Source organism: Gouania willdenowi, unplaced genomic scaffold, assembly GCF_900634775.1.
Source record: "Gouania willdenowi unplaced genomic scaffold, fGouWil2.1 scaffold_55_arrow_ctg1, whole genome shotgun sequence".
Classification (NCBI taxonomy): Eukaryota; Metazoa; Chordata; class Actinopteri; order Blenniiformes; family Gobiesocidae; genus Gouania; species Gouania willdenowi.
In genome coordinates this window covers 1,511,817-1,531,167 of record NW_021145219.1, presented here as the reverse complement: position 1 = coordinate 1,531,167, position 19,351 = coordinate 1,511,817, and the positions used below count along the sequence as shown (strand labels likewise).

General features: G+C 39.6%; 1 protein-coding gene across 4 annotated transcripts in view; it reads right to left on the bottom strand.

The window, feature by feature from the left end:
• The window catches only part of ttc7b (tetratricopeptide repeat domain 7B), a 92,316-nt gene that overhangs the window by 47,135 nt on the left and 25,830 nt on the right, over positions 1–19,351 (bottom strand). For all 4 annotated transcript variants that reach the window (XM_028442523.1, XM_028442524.1, XM_028442525.1 and 1 more), the window contains exons 6-13: positions 15,124–15,245; positions 14,251–14,329; positions 9,603–9,778; positions 9,425–9,488; positions 9,203–9,340; positions 8,852–9,040; positions 8,594–8,711; positions 2,674–2,731 (exon numbers count right to left, since the gene is read on the bottom strand). In XM_028442523.1, the coding sequence (XP_028298324.1) occupies positions 2,674–2,731; positions 8,594–8,711; positions 8,852–9,040; positions 9,203–9,340; positions 9,425–9,488; positions 9,603–9,778; positions 14,251–14,329; positions 15,124–15,245 (944 nt within the window). The remainder of the gene's footprint in view (positions 1–2,673; positions 2,732–8,593; positions 8,712–8,851; positions 9,041–9,202; positions 9,341–9,424; positions 9,489–9,602; positions 9,779–14,250; positions 14,330–15,123; positions 15,246–19,351) is intronic.

The following is a 19,351-nucleotide window of genomic DNA, read 5'->3' as shown; positions in this document are numbered from 1 at the left end:
CCCCACCATGCAGCTCGATCGACTTATTGTGGGCACGCTTGTGGAGGATACACCGGCGTCCGGACAAGGGTCCCCTCCTGGCTTCCACCCGGTGCCATCCGTCCTTTGGAACTGTTAACCCCCAAGTGCTGCAATTTAGCAACACTAGTCTGTGTTACACTGTGTCTATTCATTATAGAGAATTGTAGAGAACAACTTCATCTTGTGGTTAAATCCTGTATGATAGTAGGACTCGCCTGGTTTATATTACAATTACAATTTTAACATAAATAATGAATAAATTGAAGTAATCAATTTGTGAAAATGTAAGAATTTACCATCGTCAATAATAAAATTGCGATTAATCATTTCTTGGTTAGCAAAAACTTGGGTCTGAAAGGATTTTGGAGAGGTCCAATAACTATAGGTGAGCCTCGAAAAAGGAAAGCAGTGTCACCCATTCCAACACTGTCGATGGAATGGGTGGACAGCTATTGACCACGACCGAGGATTAGAGGTGGGAAATGAGAAGATTTTTCCGATTCCAATTCCACTGTTATTCTGCTTAATGATTCGGCTCTTTATCGGTTCTGTTATTGATTCTCATTTGGGAAAAAGTAAAAGAAACAGGTCGGTTAGCACACATACATCTGTCTATCCTGGCCTGTGATTTTACTCTTGTGAAAGAATAAGCTATTAAAGGCAGAATACATGAACTGGAGCAAGTACTGCTAGCCTCTGAGCTAATCGGACACTGTCCCTCTTCATGGTCATCTAAATGTAATCTTAGTTACCAGCTGCAATATTAACAGAGGACATGCTAACATTGACGCTGTTGCTGGGTTAAGATCACTTTGGAGCAGATCGGAAACGCAACATTCCTTCACAATTTCCATCTCTACTGAGGATATTGTTGGATTGTGAAAAAAATGCTTCAAGGTCCTCCTCAATCCCACTGACATGTTTTTTGCAGAGAAGGAAGAGGCTGAGCACTCACTGAATCGTTTTGGATCGAGTCATTCTATTTAATTAATATCATCCTTGAAATGAATCGGCAACAGCGAATCGTGATACAAATCAAATTGCAGTTGATAATTGTTACACCCCTGGTGAAAAGCTTTGTCACACATGAGGACATGGAGTAGAGTCGCTGCTCTTTCATGTTGAGAGGAAGGAGCTGAGGTGGCTCGGGCATCTGTTTTGAATGTCCCTTGGTAGCTTCTCTAGGGCAATGTTTTGTGCATGTCCCAGAGGGAGGAGGCTCAGAGGAAGACCCAAAACACTCTATGTCAATCGGCTGGCCTGGGAATGCCTCACGTCTCACGGGCAGCTGGAGGGAGTGTGTGCTGGGAGAGGAGTGTCTGGGCATTACTAGTGAGAATGCTGTCCCCACGACCTGGCTTTGGATAAGCGGGAGAAGATACGGATAATGGTGGTTTGTCCCATCATCACACAATGAAAGCATAGATTTTGACTTTTTTTCTTACAGTGTGTCAGGTCACATTCATATTAGTGTGTATAGTGTGTGCGGGTTAGGGGTGCCAACTTTGTTCGTTTCGTCAACTAATTGGTCGATGCCGTCGTGGTTGACCAAGATTTTCATTGGTCAACCAGCAATTGTATCAGTTTCATTCATTCATTCATTCATTCATTTTCAGACCCACTTATTCCTGTTCAGGGTCGCGGGGGGTATCAGTTTCAATACCGTAAAAAAAAAAATGCAATGCACTTATATAGGTGATAAGGATTAAATATCAATATAATGTATTTAATGCCTAAACATGATTCTATGTGCAGCAACAGCTCTGTGTGAGTGTGTGCTGCGCTACAAAACATAAAACATTTTAAAAGTGTTGCGCTTCTGCTCTGCGCTGTCCTCAGAGCAGAGAGGGAACAAATTAAGAAAGGCTTGAAACAAGCATCCACTGTTAAATTAATCCTTTTTCTGCATAAGAACATAGATTATCCTTATATTTGATACATGGATTATGTAAATAGATCCACTGCTGTCTCTGGCGCAGTGGGACACACTGTGCCCCTGTGTTTGACATGCGTTTGATTCCCCATGCGCTGATCCGATGTTGACATTAACAGTTTATTAATAAAAGCAGGCTTACCACTAAAACAAATGTAAAAATATAATTCGTATGAGGGAAAAATAGGTTTTAATTGTTGGTTTCAGAAGCTCTGATATAAATACCTAATGTCTGTGTTTAAAAGCAAATCAGCACCACAAAACGCCAAAACAAAAATATTTGTCTCTCTTTTTTTCCTTCTCGTCCTCCTCTGCACCTGCTCATTCATTCATTCCCCGTTTTTTTTTTTTTGGGTCGACTACTCGCTTCGTGTGCCATTGTCTTGGTCGACCAACCATTGCCTTGTTTGACTACAGCCCTAGTGTGGGTGTGTATCCACTGATAAACAGGATGAAGGTGATCAATGTAAAGCAACCCATCCTCTAAACTAGTGGTTACCCCAAGGGAGGGTGTGATAGCCATAACAGGGAGTGCAGGAGAATGGCTTTACTGAACATTGTAAATAAAACATGTGATTACATATTTAATGTTATTTCTATGAGTTTTGAAGAGTAGTCATCATTTTTACCTTGTTCATCAAAGGATACATTTTCATTCTTCAAATGAAAAAGTTTGGAAAACACTGCTCTAAACAGATCTGTGAAAAATTCCAACACACCTTTGGAAGGCTCCCAAAGCTTTCCTCTGGTACTCCTCCTGTGTACTTCGTAATGAGGCTGAGGAGACACAGAAACAGGTAGACACACTGAACTACAGTACATACATTTTCAAAAGTAGGCCACAAACTCAAAAAGTGTAGTAGTTATTTAAATATATATACACACACACACACACACATATTATATATATATATGTATCATTTTGTTGCATTTTGTGGTCCATGTACATGGCAATAGTGTTTTGGTGTTTGAAAACAAAACTGCTAAAAAAAGGCTCCAGAGTGGAAGTTTTTGAAAACGCTTCCCTCTCCGTCAGCGTATAAACAGGGAACCAACACTTTGTGTTTCACGGCACACTGTGTGTGTGTCTCATTCTTTGGAATTTAACTGAACTTCTCCAACAAAGTCTTGATTTACTTCACCATCACTTGGATCAGCGGAGACGTATTTCATGCCTACACCAGATTCTGATGATAATCACATGCTGCACTCCTACTTGGAGCTATATGCCTGAACACGGGGTGGGGCTTGATTTCTATCTTTCAACACAGACAACGGTTGGTTTAACCAGATAGTCTAGCTCCGTTAAGCCAGGTGCTAACTGGAATAGCCGTTTCACCAAAGACAAATGACCTTAGTTGTTACAGTGTAACAGTCTGTGGTTGAAACCTGCTGCCAACCCGGTTTATTATAGTATCAAAGAATTGAAATTAACTAATTAAAAATAAACCTATGTACACTCCCGATCCAGTTGAAAAATTGCAAGAATTTGCATTTTGCACGGTTGGATCTTAAAATGGTTCCAAGTAAAGCTTCAAAATGGAAAACGAGTAAGCAAATGATGAAAAGTTTATGACCATAGCCTTTAAAAGCCAAAATCTGTGCAAAATGTGGACTCAATGTCATTTTCTGTCAGGTATTCACACTGTGATGACCTCCTTATGCCAAAGGCAAAAAAGCTTTCTCTCTTTGACCGTGGTTGGATTGTTGAGCTGCATAAGCAAGACTTCTTGCTGAGGTTGGACGCAGTAAGACGGTCATTTTAAACTTCTTAAAAGATCCTGAGGGTCATGGAATAAACAAGTGAAGTGGTAGACCCAAAAATGTTTTTGTTAATTGCAATAACATGCATTGTTGTTAAGGAAAGATAGCACTACATGTAGTGTTGACCTTGGACAGCATGTGCAGACAAGGTACAATAAATAAATAAATAAATAAATAAAAAGCAGATGGCTTGGCTTAACCGGCAAACGCCCTCATATGAAAGCACATCATCATTTTGAAAGAAGCCATTTTGTTGTGCTTTAAAACACTGTCAAAAAAACTTCTGTATACTTTTTTTTATTTTAAATGAATTACTGCTTTAATACAGCATTTTAAAAGAAAATTAAACAGAATATTATAGTAAATGTTTAACTATGATTTTAAATCAATACAAATGACGATAGACTCATCGTGTTTATTGAGTACCGTACTTATCAATGAGATGATGAAAGTCTTCATGTGTTTAAACCATCAGTAATATGCCTATATAAGGATTTGAGCGTATCCATTGCCTCCATTTACCGCACGGCAGGTCCATTCATTGAGGATCCAGAGATTTATAATGAGAAAGTTCTGAATATACAGAGAGGGAGAGGCTGTTCAGGGACAGTCATAGGACAGGCTCCCCGATGCCAAAATCCATGAAAAAAATTCAGTGCGCACAGCTCCCGTGCACTGCTCACCTGCACCGGGAGAATTTGCAGTGTTGGACGTGACATCACCACTGAGCTGTTTAGTGTTGAGTTCCAAGAAACTATTTATCAAAACTCACAAGTCTCAAGCTGACTTATTAAAAAAAACATGCCTACATGTGCGCACCACGCATGGATTAAAATAGTGTCAGGCAGCAATGGGTTCAGGCTTAAAGAGTAATTAAACCCTAAAACCACTTTTTTCTGCTGAATACAAATGTATTTGGGTATGAAGTAGTGCTGTTGATTGATCCTGGTCCAACTCAACATGTTAGTCTAAGCATTTCAATTTAGCATATTTAGTTGTAAAATGTCAGAGTGACTGCCCTCTATGGGTTGAAACCTGGCTATTACAATTGATTTTTGCAAATTACTAAGAACAGGATCATGTGACGTTTTGGGACCATGTTGCGTCACAAATAAGCACTGTTAGCCCCACCCCTTTTATAAAAACTAGCACCTGTGGGCTCTACAATGTGTGGTGAGTAGGTTGGATTGACAGAAGATTTATGAGAGAGGTATATTGAGTAATGAGTAGCTAGTTAGCATAGCATAGATTGTTCATTGGAGATTTTATGGTATAGACCAGGGGTCTGCAACCTGCGGCTCTGGAGCCTCATGTGGCTCTTTGACTCTTTTGCAATGGCTCTTTGTAGCTCTTTGTAGCTCTGTTACTTCTAACAGAGGTCATTCATAATTAATGGCATTAACGTCAAATAAAATGATGATAAAACAATTGGTTAACCTAAAAAGAAATCACATTGTGCAATAACTCTGCCACCTTCCTACTTTAACTCCCACAACCTCTACAGACCATCAACTTTCCTTGCACCTATGGCTAACCTTAAGTTTTAAATCCCTTGTAAGATAACTAACAAAAAAGACTATTTTAGAAGGAAATAGAGATTGTATTTGTGTGGGGAAAGATGTATTTAATTGCCAACATGCCGCCTTAATATACATGCTTGATATAATGCAAGAAATTAGCAATTAACATGTGTTGACCAACATGATCAGATTTGATCAAATTCAAGTTATTTCTGTAGTCCTTCAAATCCATTAACTCATAAAATTATTCAATATTATTTTAACTGTGTATAATTTTATACACTGTATTGTCTTCATTGAGAAGGTTTTTTTTTTGGCTCCGGAAGGACTTTAATCCGTGCGAGATGAGACAAAACGGCTCCAATGAGAGTAAAGGTTGCAGACCCCTGGTATAGACTGTCTTAACTGCTCCAGGAGCCCCGCCTATAATCAAGGCATTTTTGGAATTTTCCTCCTCATGGCAGGTCAGGAGAAAGCAGGGGTTTAGTTACTCTTCAAAAAGATCTGCTTTATTTGGGTTTGGGACATGTTCTGACGACTACGGGCCAGGTCAGGTCTAACTTTGTAGGTCTGATTGAAGCTCTGCTCTTACTTGTGTTAAGAGGATGTGTCTCTGCATATGTGCTTATTTTGGTTCATTACAAAACTACACCACCATCTATTGGCCTGGCATGTATAGCACATCATCTTTTATGCTTCCCACGGTCCCATGTAAACAGAAATCATTTTGAAAACATTACAGTGTGAATGTGCAACATTTTGACAACAAAAATGGAAGAGTTGTTGTGTAAACAGGGTTTAAGTGTAGTTTTCACAATACAAGGAATTTGTTTTGGTTGGTGGTGCAATAACAGCAACGGTATACTACTACTACTACTACTAATAAAAATAATAATAATAATAATAACAACAATAATCAATACAGAAAAAATTAGTGGTGCAGTTAATACACTGTTAATACTGTATATTGTCCTTTGTCTCCAGATATGTTGCAAATATATGCTTAACTCCAAATCTAGCAGTGGAGCAGTGAGGATAGTTTGTATTTTACACAGAGGGTTCTGAATGGGAACAGTCCGTGACAAATGAGTGGGAAAACTTTGCAAGTGGGTATGTATTCTGGATTGTGTTTTGTGGTGTATCTTCTTTACCATTTGATTGTGATGTAAAGCAGAGGTTCCTAACGCATGGGTTGAACCCAAAAGTAGGACACAAATTCTATTAGAAAAAATGTAAATATGACAACAACTTTATAACAAAGTAAGTGTTTTTCATTTGTAACCATGGACACCGTTAATTTTGTATATTTTATACTGTATATGGATAAATGCAATATTTATATGTGAAATACAATTTTAAAAGTGCTCGGATCGGGCCAAGCATGGTATCAACGGAAAGGTCTGGTCTTCTTGAGTCCAAATATGTTTGCTTTTCGGATAGAGTCTGAAATGGGCCCACAGGAGGTCCCGGAAGGTCGGTGTTTTCCCTCTTTCACTGTGTCAATCCGCCTTGAACACAGAGAATTTTATTTTGAAAATAATCCCCCCTCCTTTTCCGTTGCGAGTTCACACAACACATTAACAACCACAACACATTTAGAAATGACCACAACAAATTAACAAATGACCGCAACACATTTACAAAACACTTTTGCAAAAGGTCAAAACTAAATAACAAATATAGAAACACTTTTACAATTACAATTTGCCTTTGTAAATCTAACTCAACATTTGTAAAAAAGTGTTTTGCTATTTGTATTTTTTTTTAAGATAACTATGTATATTTCTTTTCAAAATTGTAAATGTGTTGCGGTCATTTGTAAAAGTGTTGCAACAATTTGTTAATGTAATGTGGTATTTGTAAATGTGTTTTGCACTTCTCAGCCGCAGTAGCTAAACCTCTGGAAAACAGGCGAGTTTGGGAAAATAAACTTCAAATACAATGTTTTTGGGGTTCTTAGAACAAATGGAGTTAGGTGAAAAATTGCATAATATGTCCCCTTTAATGCTATCTGTATTATATGCTACACACGTCAATTTTTTTTTCACCTCTCCTCTGGCTCCGCCCCCTCTTCCTTCCCAGCAGATAGTGGCAGGAGGCGAGTCGTAAGGGCAGCGCCATCCTGTGGCTGACCTGCAAACTACCCATCCTAAGAACCATCCCTTGTGCTTACGTGCTATTGAATGTTGTGTTTGTTGGTTTTCGTAGCAATGTTTGCTGAATAGTTTTTTCATGATCCCAAACTCCGCCCCTCTCTATGAGGGTCCAGGTTGGTTTTTGGCCTTTTTTTTTTTTTATACCTCTTCTACTTACCCATTGTTTCATATTTCTCATCTAAGAAAAGAAGCGCTGCTCTTGGGGCTGCTCTCCAGCACTCCCGTACCTGTCCCCCATGCGATATGTTATTGTACTTGTTCCATTTGTCTCTAGAAGTAGTATAGGAGGAAGAGCTTTCAGTTATCAGGCCCCACTTCTCTGGAACCATCTACCAACCACGGTTCGGGGGGCAGAAACCCTCTCTACCTTTAAAGTTAGGCTCAAAACATTCCTCTTTGGTAAAGCTTTTAGTTAGGAACCAGCTCATAGCTCATAGTTAAGATGCAATAGGCATAGACTGCCGGGGGGGTCTGGCATGCTCGGTTGGAGAGAGGTTGGAGAGGGCGTTAAGAGAGAGGTCATTTAGGCTAGAGAGGGACCGGAGAGGGTCCCATTCCTCTCTCAAACACTCCCTCTATGTCTGCTTCTTCCCTTGTGTGTTTGCTCCTGTACTCCTTCTGGCTTTTGTCTTGCAGGTCCGTGGGATCCTCAGTGTGGAGTTACAGAGTCTCAACAACTCTGTCTCCACCCTTTCCTCTGCACACACCCAACACAGCATAACGTGGATGGCTGTTCATCATAGGAATGGGATCCACACAAGGTTCCTGCTGCTTAACAGAAGGTTTTCCTTGCCGCCATGATGAATTCATGTTGGGTGTGGGATACATATGTATGTGTATATACGTATATATGTATATGTGTGTATCCATAAAATGAAGAGTCCGTCCTTAAGGGGCGACCGTGGCTCTGGTGGTAGAGGGTCGTCTTTTGATCGAGAGGTTGGGGGTTCGATCCCAGTACCTGATTATGTGTCGAAGTGTCCTTGGGCAAGACACTGAACCCTAAGTTACTCCCAGTGGTTGACTAGCGCCTTGCATGGCAGTCCTGTCCCATTGGTGTGTGAATGTGAGAGTGATTGGGTGAATGAGCTGATATGTAAAGCGCTTTGGGACTGCTTCAGTGTGGTTATAAGGCGCTATATAAATCAAGTCCATTTACCATTTACCATTCAATCCACACATTTACAGTGGAAACCTACCATCTGTAGCTTTGAGGCTGTAGACGAGGCCAATGGCAAGGTAGCCTTTGGCTCTGAATTCAGCCGCTTTCTCCCCCATGTCAATCACCATCTTTGCAAAGCACTCGCCTTCATCCATCTGGATTGTAACAGCACAGGAATGAATCGGATTAATGTAGATCTGATGGGGAATTTTAACAAGGCAGGTGCTGCCGGTGCTAAATGTCAAGAGCTCTTAACATAATCTAAGGAGAAGTCCTCATCAGAAGCTGTTCTCACCCAGTGCAGAGGTCCAATACAGAGCTTGACAGCCAGCAGTGGAATGGTGGGGTCATCAGGCTTCAGGCGAATACACTCTTTGAGGACCTTTACCGCACGAGCTGATTTCCCAGCAGCCATCAGTGACAAAGCAAGCTGGTACCACAGATGAAACTCCTCAAAGGCAAACTTCATGGCTCTCTCTAAACACTATGGATTACACAAACAGGACTTGATGTTTATCTTCATAACATTTTTGATGAAAAGAGGGATTACAATTCTCCCAAGTTGTCATTTACAGGTAAAATGGAAAATTTAGGGCTTGAAAGACAGAATGGTTTCAGCCATATAGTTAAAAGATGGAAAAGACACCTCTGAAAGCATCTCATACTGCCCCCTCCTGCCCAGAGCTATAGTCAGCAGGTCGTACACCACAGAAGCAGACTGCAGGCTGATGATCCGATCGTTATTGTGTTCAGGAATTCTGCTCAGGACGGCGTCCCGATTGGCCTAGATTGCACAGACACACTATGAGAGAAATGTACACATGCATAGACACACCATGTTTTTCACAATTATATGCCAGTGTCTTACCATGGACTCACTGATGAGCAGCAGCAGCAAGGCCTCCTCTGTGTTCTCCTGAGGACAGAACAGACTGAGAAGAGACAATGAATTCAGTTAAATGGAGTTGACAGTTGCCTTTTTAAAACAAAAAAAAAAGAAAAAAAAAAGCTTTTTGTTTAGCATCAACAAAAACAGTATCACTTACTTCTCTCCTGTGTACACTCGTGGGCGTCGGCTCAGGCTGTAGTTCTTGGTGTGAATGTGTCCTTGTCGTGTTGGATCATCCAATGGTGACACCGTAGGTGGGTCCTCAAGTGGAGACCAGTAACTCTGTTCACACATTCCTCGGAGCAGGATCTCTGCAAGCTGTCTAGCTATGGTCTGTATTCATACACATAGAGATGGAAAAAATATTTGGACACTGACTTTACTTTAAATGCCCACAATTGAAGTGTAGGTATGATTTGAATCTAAAACAGGAAGTTTTAAAAACAATAGTGAAATTACATAGAGAAGCCTAAATTTGCATCAGGTTAAATTATTATAAAAGCACACACATGCATTACATGATAATGTGTTCATAGTGATTAGCAATGACAATCAGTGTGGCTTAAATGTTTTAAACTACTGTCACTACAGTCGTTGGTTTATGTTGCAGAGCATCTTATGAAATCTGGATTGCAATCATATAATTTAAGATGCACAATCCATTTAGTGTGTTTACCTCTGATAAATATGCAATTTGGGCAAATCAGCTGCCCATTGGGAGGTGAAAATGCAAATATATTAATGCGGTATGCACAATCAAAATGACCAAACCTTGAATTGTTTGCAGGGCACATAAATTAAATAGTAACTAAACCCCTGCTTTCTGCTGACCTGCCACTACGGAGCAAATTGAATCAATCAATCAATCAATCAATCTTTATTTGTATAGCGCCAAATCATAACCAATGGTATCTCAAGGCACTTTACAGTAGAGCAGTCTTAAGGACGGACTCTTCATTTTATGGATACACACATATACATATATACGTATATACACATACATATGTATCCCACACCCAACATGAATTCATCATGGCGGCAAGGAAAACCTTCTGTTAAGCAGCAGGAACCTTGTGTGGATCCCATTCCTATGATGAACAGCCATCCACGTTATGCTGTGTTGGGTGTGTGCAGAGGAGAGGGTGGAGACAGAGCCGCTGAGACTCTGTAACTCCACACTAAGGTTCCCACGGACCTGCAAGACAAAAGCCAGAAGGAGTACAGGAGCAAACACACAAGGGAAGAAGCAGACATAGAGGGAGTGTTTGAGAGAGGAATGGGACCCTCTCCGGTCCCTATCTAGCCCAAATGACCTCTCTCTTAACGCCCTCTCCAACCTCTCTCCAACCGAGCAGTTCCTGCGTTTTGTGCAGTTTTTCGTTGTTTGCCATATTCTTGTTTATTGTATGTTTTACCTGCTGGGCAGGACTCTTTTTGTTAAAGAATAAATTTGTGTTAATTGTGGAACCCGTTGTCGGTGGTTTTTGGAGACCGAGTTTTATTTTTCGATTACGTTTTTATGTTGCGTCCTGGAGCTCCTAGACTGGGGCGTAACATAAAATCAAAGTCATGTTTGCCTTCATCCCTTAGGGGTTTGAGCAGACTTATTGCTTATAAAAAAATGAATCTTGTAAAATATTTTGTCATAGAAGGATAGGAAGTCAAGTCTTCCTGAGCCAATGTTCTCAAGTCTGAGTTGCACAAACATTCAATAATGAAGAAAACAAAGTGTTGTTTAATAAACTTTAATTAGTGAATCCACCCCTAAGTCAAGTTAAAGTCATGTGTAGTGATAGTAAGTTGCCATCAACCCGAAAATAATTTCAATAATCAATCTCTGATAAGGTTAAAGCTTTGTTTGAAGAGTACTTTGCTTTATTCCTGTGATAAGGTGATGGTCTGAGTTTGCTTTAGTTCACTCTCCCTCTCAATCATTCTCATGCTGTTGGTTTTGTCATTTGCCCATACCTTTCCACCTTTGCAGTATGCGTTCATTAGACACACAGGTGAAACTGTGAAATGCCTTTGAGTTGTGTATTTGTGAAGGGGTGCACCATAGTGATGAGAATTTCAGGTCTTTTTAGAGAACCAGCTCTTTTGGCATGGCTCCCTAAAAAAAAGCTAGGACCTCATATACATAGACGCGTAAAATAAGCGTAGTCTTATAATAATATAATTATAATAAAGTATAATCAATCAATCTTAATCCAGAGACAGGCATACGCTCGTAAAAATTCAGATGTATGAATCATATATAAATCATATTGAAATGAGACCGACGGCAACATATGATGGAGATGATTCAACAGTAAAAATACATTAATACACACACAGTTCACTTAATAGTTGACTGTATGTGGGTGTGTTAAGAACTGGGAAGCGGAATAAGGAAGACAGGGAAAGTACTACTACTACTAATAATAACAATAATGATAATAATAAAAATAATGGCAAAATATGTCCCCGAGTAACAATATTGGGCAGGGACAAATATTACAGGCAATCCTTCTTTTTGGGAGTGAATCAGAAATGTTCTGAAGACACACATTAGGCTTAATGTTTTTCACGCTATCCTTCATCAGAGCATAAAACTGTGGCCGAATGTGTAACAAGTAAATGTGACCCACAGTGTAAAAAGCTTTGGGACTAAAGTGCTGTAGAAGTAAAGTTTGTTTACCAATATGTCAATTGCCAATCCCACCGCCATCTGACCCCGATCGGTCGGTTGTGGTGAACAGTCTGTTGGAGTGTGTGTGAGGCTGTGCACTGAAAGTGTTCAGATGTAAAAGTGTCTGTTACGTAGAGGACGGATGATACCATCATGGTGATCCAGACGCACAGAGCTTTGGCAGGTAGTGAACAACATGTGGCTGACTCGGATTAGACAGATTAAAAAAAAAACTTTAACAACAAATGTGTAAATGATACAGGTCATCAGCAGCTCACAGGTGCAGAATTTAAAGCATCAATAGAGGTATAAACATACGTGTGCCACCTCAGGGCTTGATGTGAAGCACTGCATATTTCCACGCTCACTCACTTTGATACATTGGGTTTTTGACGGACGCCCTGTTTTTAGCCATACGTACCTTTTGTATACGAGGCCCCTGATCATTTCAGCCTAGGATCAGCTCCTCAAATCTATTGTTGCTTACGTTAATGTATTAACATTTCATTTATTTATTGAACCAGGATGGTCTTACTGTCATTATCTCTTTCACAAGAGGATCTTGGAGGCAGTTAGGTTTAAGGAACTTAGTTAGTGTGACTGCACTTAAGTGCAGGTTGTTTGAGTGTGATATGACATGTTTAGACTTCTCTCTGCTCTGGAACTGTGCATCACAGAAACATGACTAAACACTCACTTTCCTCACCTTTACACCATCTGTGTCAGAATATGTGAAGCTCCAAGTCGCTTTCGCTCGCTTTTGGCTTCTGTGTCCTGCTCATCATGCTGTGTTTAGCCCCTCCCCTCCATTATATTGACCAATCACATGTCGCTCTTACAATGGAGCCGGATCCGATCATTCATTTGGTGGCACTGTGTGCAGTTGAGTTTGTGACACTCCGCATGTAACTGGCATGTTCATGTGCGTCTGTGTGCACAATGACGGTACCACAATTAACTCCAACCCAAGTAAATTTAATACTTTATAAAATCACGATTAAAACTAACAATTTTAAGGGCCTTAACTCATTCAGTGCCAGCCATTTTCAGAAGTTCAACCCCCTCAGTGCCAGCCGTTTTTTAACATTTTGACTGATTTTTAAAGACCCACAGAATATTTTGTACTATGACAATCTGAATTCACACTAGAACATCAGATTCTGAAAGATTATAGTCTCAAATTTCATCAGAAAAATAATTTTGTTTCTAGCTTATTTTGTTCTTCTGTAATCCGCAGTTGAATAGAGGCGAGTTTCACAAAAATCGCCAGTTTGTGACAAAAAGCTGAGAAAAACTTCTTTTTCTGAAAAAATCTATTAGTGACTTTGAAGCATTTTTTTTTTGCTTTAGGGACACCTCAACATTGGTTTCCTTCTGTAAAACTGCAAAAACAAAACTGAGACTGGGCTTTTGATGGCAAAATTATAATTATTTGGCTATCTGGTTCAGAGTTGAATGGATTTCTTACTGTATGTTGGCAGTCCTCCAAGTCTCTCCCCCCCAACAGTCTCCACACACGCAACTTCTTCCTCCTCCAGGTCATGTTAGGTGTCACCCGTTTTTTTTATCGTTTTCTCTCACCATCCCCACATTCTCAATAATCCAGTTAGTTCTACACTTGCTCTGTCGAGTGTGCGCTGATGGTGGGAACTTCAACATCAACTCTCGTAGCGACATTTTCTGTCTCGTAAACTCTTTTCCTCTCCCTCTGAGCTCTGCCCATCACGGGTGATCTCCCATCCAAAGGTGCGCTGCTACCACCTACATGTCACCTATTATTTTTCTATCTGGCTCACAGGCTTACTGTATTTTGTATTGAACTAACAAATTATCTCGTCAATGGCACTGAATGAGTTAATTTACTCCCATTTGAATGATCAACTTTTAATGATTTTCAAGACCCTGCGGACACCATGTGTCAAGAATTACCCTGTGGTAGCTGTGGCTTTTAAGGAGGAGGGCACAATGTAGGCAAAGAGGGTAAAGAGTTGAGCCCTTTCCAAAACAAGTCATGAATACCTCCTTTTTGTGGAGTTTGAGTCAAAGACTAACACCAGTGGACCTCTCCACTACAACTTGTGGTCATATATCTCTTATTCTTAATAATCAATGTAAAGATCAAAGATTCAATACAAACCATGCGCAGATTCTGTGTGGTTCTGGTCTCAACAGCTCGAAGAATTTCCCGAAACCTGCCCACACCTTTTGTCAGGTTACTATGGTGACGAACATAGGAAAAACAGGCAAAGACCAATGTTAGCAAGCATCGGTGTGCACAAATATGACTGAAGAGGAAGGTCTTACAGGCAACTTAGTTGCAACATCCCAGCACACCAACAAGGAACTGTAAGTTATTTGAATAGGATACGAGTTGCACATTTGATAAAACATGACAAATACTATAGTATGAGCAAGAGTAGCTCTGCAATGGTTTCTAATTTCAGCATCTCCCTTTGATATAATATAAGCAACACATTTGATATCTTAAAAGAAAAAAATACCGGATGATTGAGATCTTCTACTCAAGAACAACGGTTCTGAACTTTTTTTCAGTGGTGTATCCCATGATTAATTTTTGGCCAAGCACCAATGAAGCAATGCAAAGTATTTTTGTACAAACAAGATCTTCTAACACACAGCTTTGTGTTTTAATGTGCTTCAATAGTTTTCCATCATACCCTAATAGCATGACATGTATTTCTTTTATTTTGAGATGCAGCTGATATTGTTCTGGCCTCATGCTACTGCTGCATAACAGTTTTTCCTGAGTAATAAAAGTTGGAACTCATGAATATAATTTTAAAAAAAATCTTCAAATATTGTAGGAATTTGAAATGGTCTTCATTGAAAACAGCAGTGAGAAGATGTGCAGCTGTGTATAACTGAGTTGTGTTTGCCAGCTGCTGTCAGCAGTTTTAAAACAAAGACTAATGTAGAAGCAAGATACCAAACAAAGTGTTGATAGTGTTTAAATATTTCTTTTTAATCAATCCATATGACCCTCTCCTACCCGTTCTTGAAGTGGATGACGTGAGCTCTCTGCAGTCCAGTCTCCAAAAAGAAGCCCAGTTCCTGATCCTGGGCTGTTGGGCCCGGCTTTGGGCTTCGGTTCTGAATCCCTGCTGACAACGCCTGCACATCAGAGATACGGTTAAATCAAATTATTAGCTATGTGACAAAGCAGAAACAAGAATGTAGGATTGCTTTCAGAGCTCTGTAGATCAATATAAACTGAGGGAGACCCAAGAATAACAATACGTCTTGAACATGGAGTATTTTATTTAAAAAATAAAGCAGATGTTTTATTTGTGTCTGTGAACAACTTCCTGACCCACACGAGATGAAATTTTAATTTATCCGCTGTGTTCCGGTGTCCAGCTAAATCAGAATCTCTGGTATGAGTTACAGACTCTTCCGGAGCCGTAACGCAGCGCATCCGTAAGCGGTGGAAACTGACACATTGACTCATGTCTGGAGTCCTGAGTTAATAATGGGTCCACTGGTGGAGGGGCAATTGCACCGCCACTTAAGACACAGCTGTAGAGGTGCCGCAGCACTGTGCCTGTTTGTATGCATTTCCGCTTGAAATGCTGCGTGATCATGCAGCTATGACATTTTCACCATTTAACAGACAATTTAAGCAGAATCATGTAACATTATGTGAAGCTGAAAATGTCTGTAAGGCGGCATTAGTTTCATTATTTGTGTGCAAACATGATTGACGCAGCATGAGGTCGATTAATTATTTTGTAGAGATTGAACATTATATCGGCTGACCGATATATCGGGCCAATATGTGGACTTTTTTCCAAGATCTTCCATTGGGCAAAAAATTAGAATAATTTTTTTTTTTTTTTACCATCACCAGCCCTCCCTAAGGAAGGATAAGAAACACTTTATTATAGGGAAGATATAAAAAGAGAGGGCAGCGTTACACCTAAGTGAGGGGTAAAGGAATAGGGAGGAGAGACTCGAGGTAGGAAATGGAAAGGGTGGAGAAGAGTTCAAGGAAGGAGTGAGTGGTTAAAGCTAAAACAGGTATTTAGTTTAAACCCACTACTTGCACATTGCAGATTGTATATTATTGTCATGCTTTACTGCTACTTACCTGTCCTGTACTTTTTGTTTTACTTGGTTGTGTACGGGTATATTTAAAGTTTAATAAATGTTAAGAGTTCTATTGGTGTATTTAATTTAATTTCTAATATATACATGTATACATTATGAGTGTTTCAATCGTCTTTCATAATAAATGTGCTTTAAAAAAAAAAGTATATCGGCTTCCAAAATTGGCTTTAGATATCGGCTGAATTTTTTTATTTTTTAAATCGGTATCGGCCTTTGAAAATCCCATATGGGTCAACCTCTATTTCTTTGTCAAACAGTTTCAGTGTCACTGGCATGTAATCTGTAAAGGCCCTCAGTCCTTGAACATATATCATCACCTCTTTTTGCAGTTAAATATTTCTGATAGTATTTAATAATAATTATGTTTATTCATATTAAATTATTATATATAATGTGATATTTTGTATTCAAATATTTTCATTATATACTTACCTCCTTTAGCCTTTATATGTTTCTTTATTCTGAGAAAAGTACATACCATAGTTAATAAGTGGCATTTACTGATTGTTTACCTAGTTGGCTGCTAGAGTGCACGGTTTGTAAGAGCTATGCTACTTGAAAGCGTTATTCTGCAAACAAAGTTGTTTTCTTATAATATTATCACCTGAGAACTTCAGTACATCAAGGAAGCATGGCAAAGACCAGAAGAAAAACTGGAATCCAGAAACCGTCAAAGAGCTGAACGTACATGAGGAGGAAGGCACCAACGCAGCGTTTGGCATGGCTGATTTACTCAAAGAACTGAGAGCTTTCCGCACTGAAACATCCGAAAACTTCGGGACACTGAAAAAAGAAATGAGTGACATGAGAGCTGAATGAAAACCGCTAAGCAAAGGGTATCCGACTGCGAGCATAATGAGAGAAACGTCACGTTAGTGATGTCTCACATGTTGCATGCGCAAAATCAGTTGAAAGAAAAATGCGAAGATTTGGAAAGTCGCTCAAGAAAAAATAACATAAGTATCTAAGCAGTGCCGGAGAGAAGTGAGGGAAATAACATGATTGAATTTAAGGCCAAACTGATAGAGGATGTCACCACTGAGCTCAACATTGAGCGTGCACAAGGAACACCTGCGACAAAGCAAGGACAGAATCCTTGTCCCCGCTCAATAGTGGTGTGTTTCCAGAGTCATGACACAAAACAAAATGTGCTTAAGGCTGCATGAACCAAGAAAATCATCTAGCTGGATAAAACAAGAATCTACTTTGATGAAGACTTCACTCCATCAGTCTTTAAGGAACGTGGGGATGTGTGTAAAGTGCTATGAGAAAGGAAGATACGGCATCACATCTTGTTTCCAGCCAGACTGAAAATATTCTGTGAGGATGGTAAAATTAAAGTGTTTGACGACCCGACAGCTGCCGCGGAAAGCCTGCGTGAATTTGGTGTTTCAATGGATTTACCAGCGGAGGTTCCAGATCTGGACGCATTACTTCATGTAACGGACTGGCAGACAACTGGTTCCTACAAGAAGAGGACACCTGAGACCGAGACGATGGATGCTGTGAAAGCTTTACTGGGACGCAAAAACTTCAATGGAAATACCCGATAAGTATGACAAACTACGTAGATTAAAACCCAAGAACGGCGCGCGCAGTCCGCATAAGGTAACGATCAACTTTTTCATCTCTCGCATCACAAACTTTCCGCTGGCCTTGGTTTACACTGCACCGCAAGGTTATTTGAGATATTTTGAGTGGATGATGACTGAACAATCAAGAAACCCAATGCTGGGATCAAGCAATAACCATTCTTCAAAAATACATAATTTTGTAGCAGACTTTGATCCAGAAAAGAATATGTTTGATTTGAGCTTGTTTTCTTGTAATTACTACAGCGAGAAAGAATTTATTGTAAAAATGGAAACTGGCTGTAATTTTTCTTTGATACATTTTAATTGCAGACGTTTATATGCAAAAGTAAATAAAATTGATGAATATTCTAATATGTTGAAATATCAGTTTAATGTCATCGCTTTTTCTGAGACTTGGTTAAATATGGAAAAGGATGTGGATGTAGGTTTAAATGGTTATAAATTGTTTCATGTTGATCGCCCAGAGAAAAGAGCTGGCGGTGTAGCATTGTGCATTAACCAAACACTTAAATGTAAAATGAAGGAGCATATGTCTGTTGCAATTGAAGGCCTTATGGAATGTGTAGCAGCAGAAATCGAAGTGGAGATGAAACAAAATGTGATTATTGTCTGTGTCTGCAAAGCTCAAGGCTCAAATATTGAAGAATTTAAAGATAAGTTTACTGAATGAATTGATTGTAACTCACCAAACAAAACAACGCTGTTATGTGGGGATTTTAATATCGATTTTATAATTCCTGGTAAATGGTAAATGGACTTGATTTATATAGCACTTTATCCCCACACTGAAGCAGTCTCAAAGCGCTTTACATATCAGCTCATTCACCCAATCACTCTCACATTCACACACCAGTGGGACAGGACTGCCATGCAAGGCGCTAGTCGACCACTGGGAGCAACTTAGGGTTCAGTGTCTTGCCCAAGGACACTTCGACACATAGTCAGGTACTGGGATCGAACCCCCAACCTCTTGATCAGAAGACAACCCTCTACCACCTGAGCCACGGTCGCCCCACACAATTCCACACAATCTTACAACAATCAATGATTTCTTTCACGAAATGCACAGTAGATGCTTGTTTCCAGCTATAACCCAGCGCACCAGAGTGTCATGCACTACTGCGACACTAATTGACAATATCTTTGTTAATGATATCGATAGTATCCTTCATAGCGGTTTATTAGTCACAGATCTCAGTGATCAATTGCCCATTTTCATAGTTTGTAGACCAAAAGCAATAAAAAAAACAAGAAGTACTAATGCTAAATCTAAATACATGCAAACAAGAACAGAGGAGGAATTAAACTCATTTAGAAATGACCTATGTAGCCAAGATTGGGGAAAGGTGTATGTGTCAGATGTAAATGAGTCTTACGATGAATTTGTAAACACTTTTGTAAACCTCTATAATAAAAACTGCCCATTAAAATTATGTAAAGAGAATAATAGGTTTGAAAAAAAAGCCATGGATAAGGGGTTATCCATGGCTTTTTTTTCAAACCTATTACTACAAA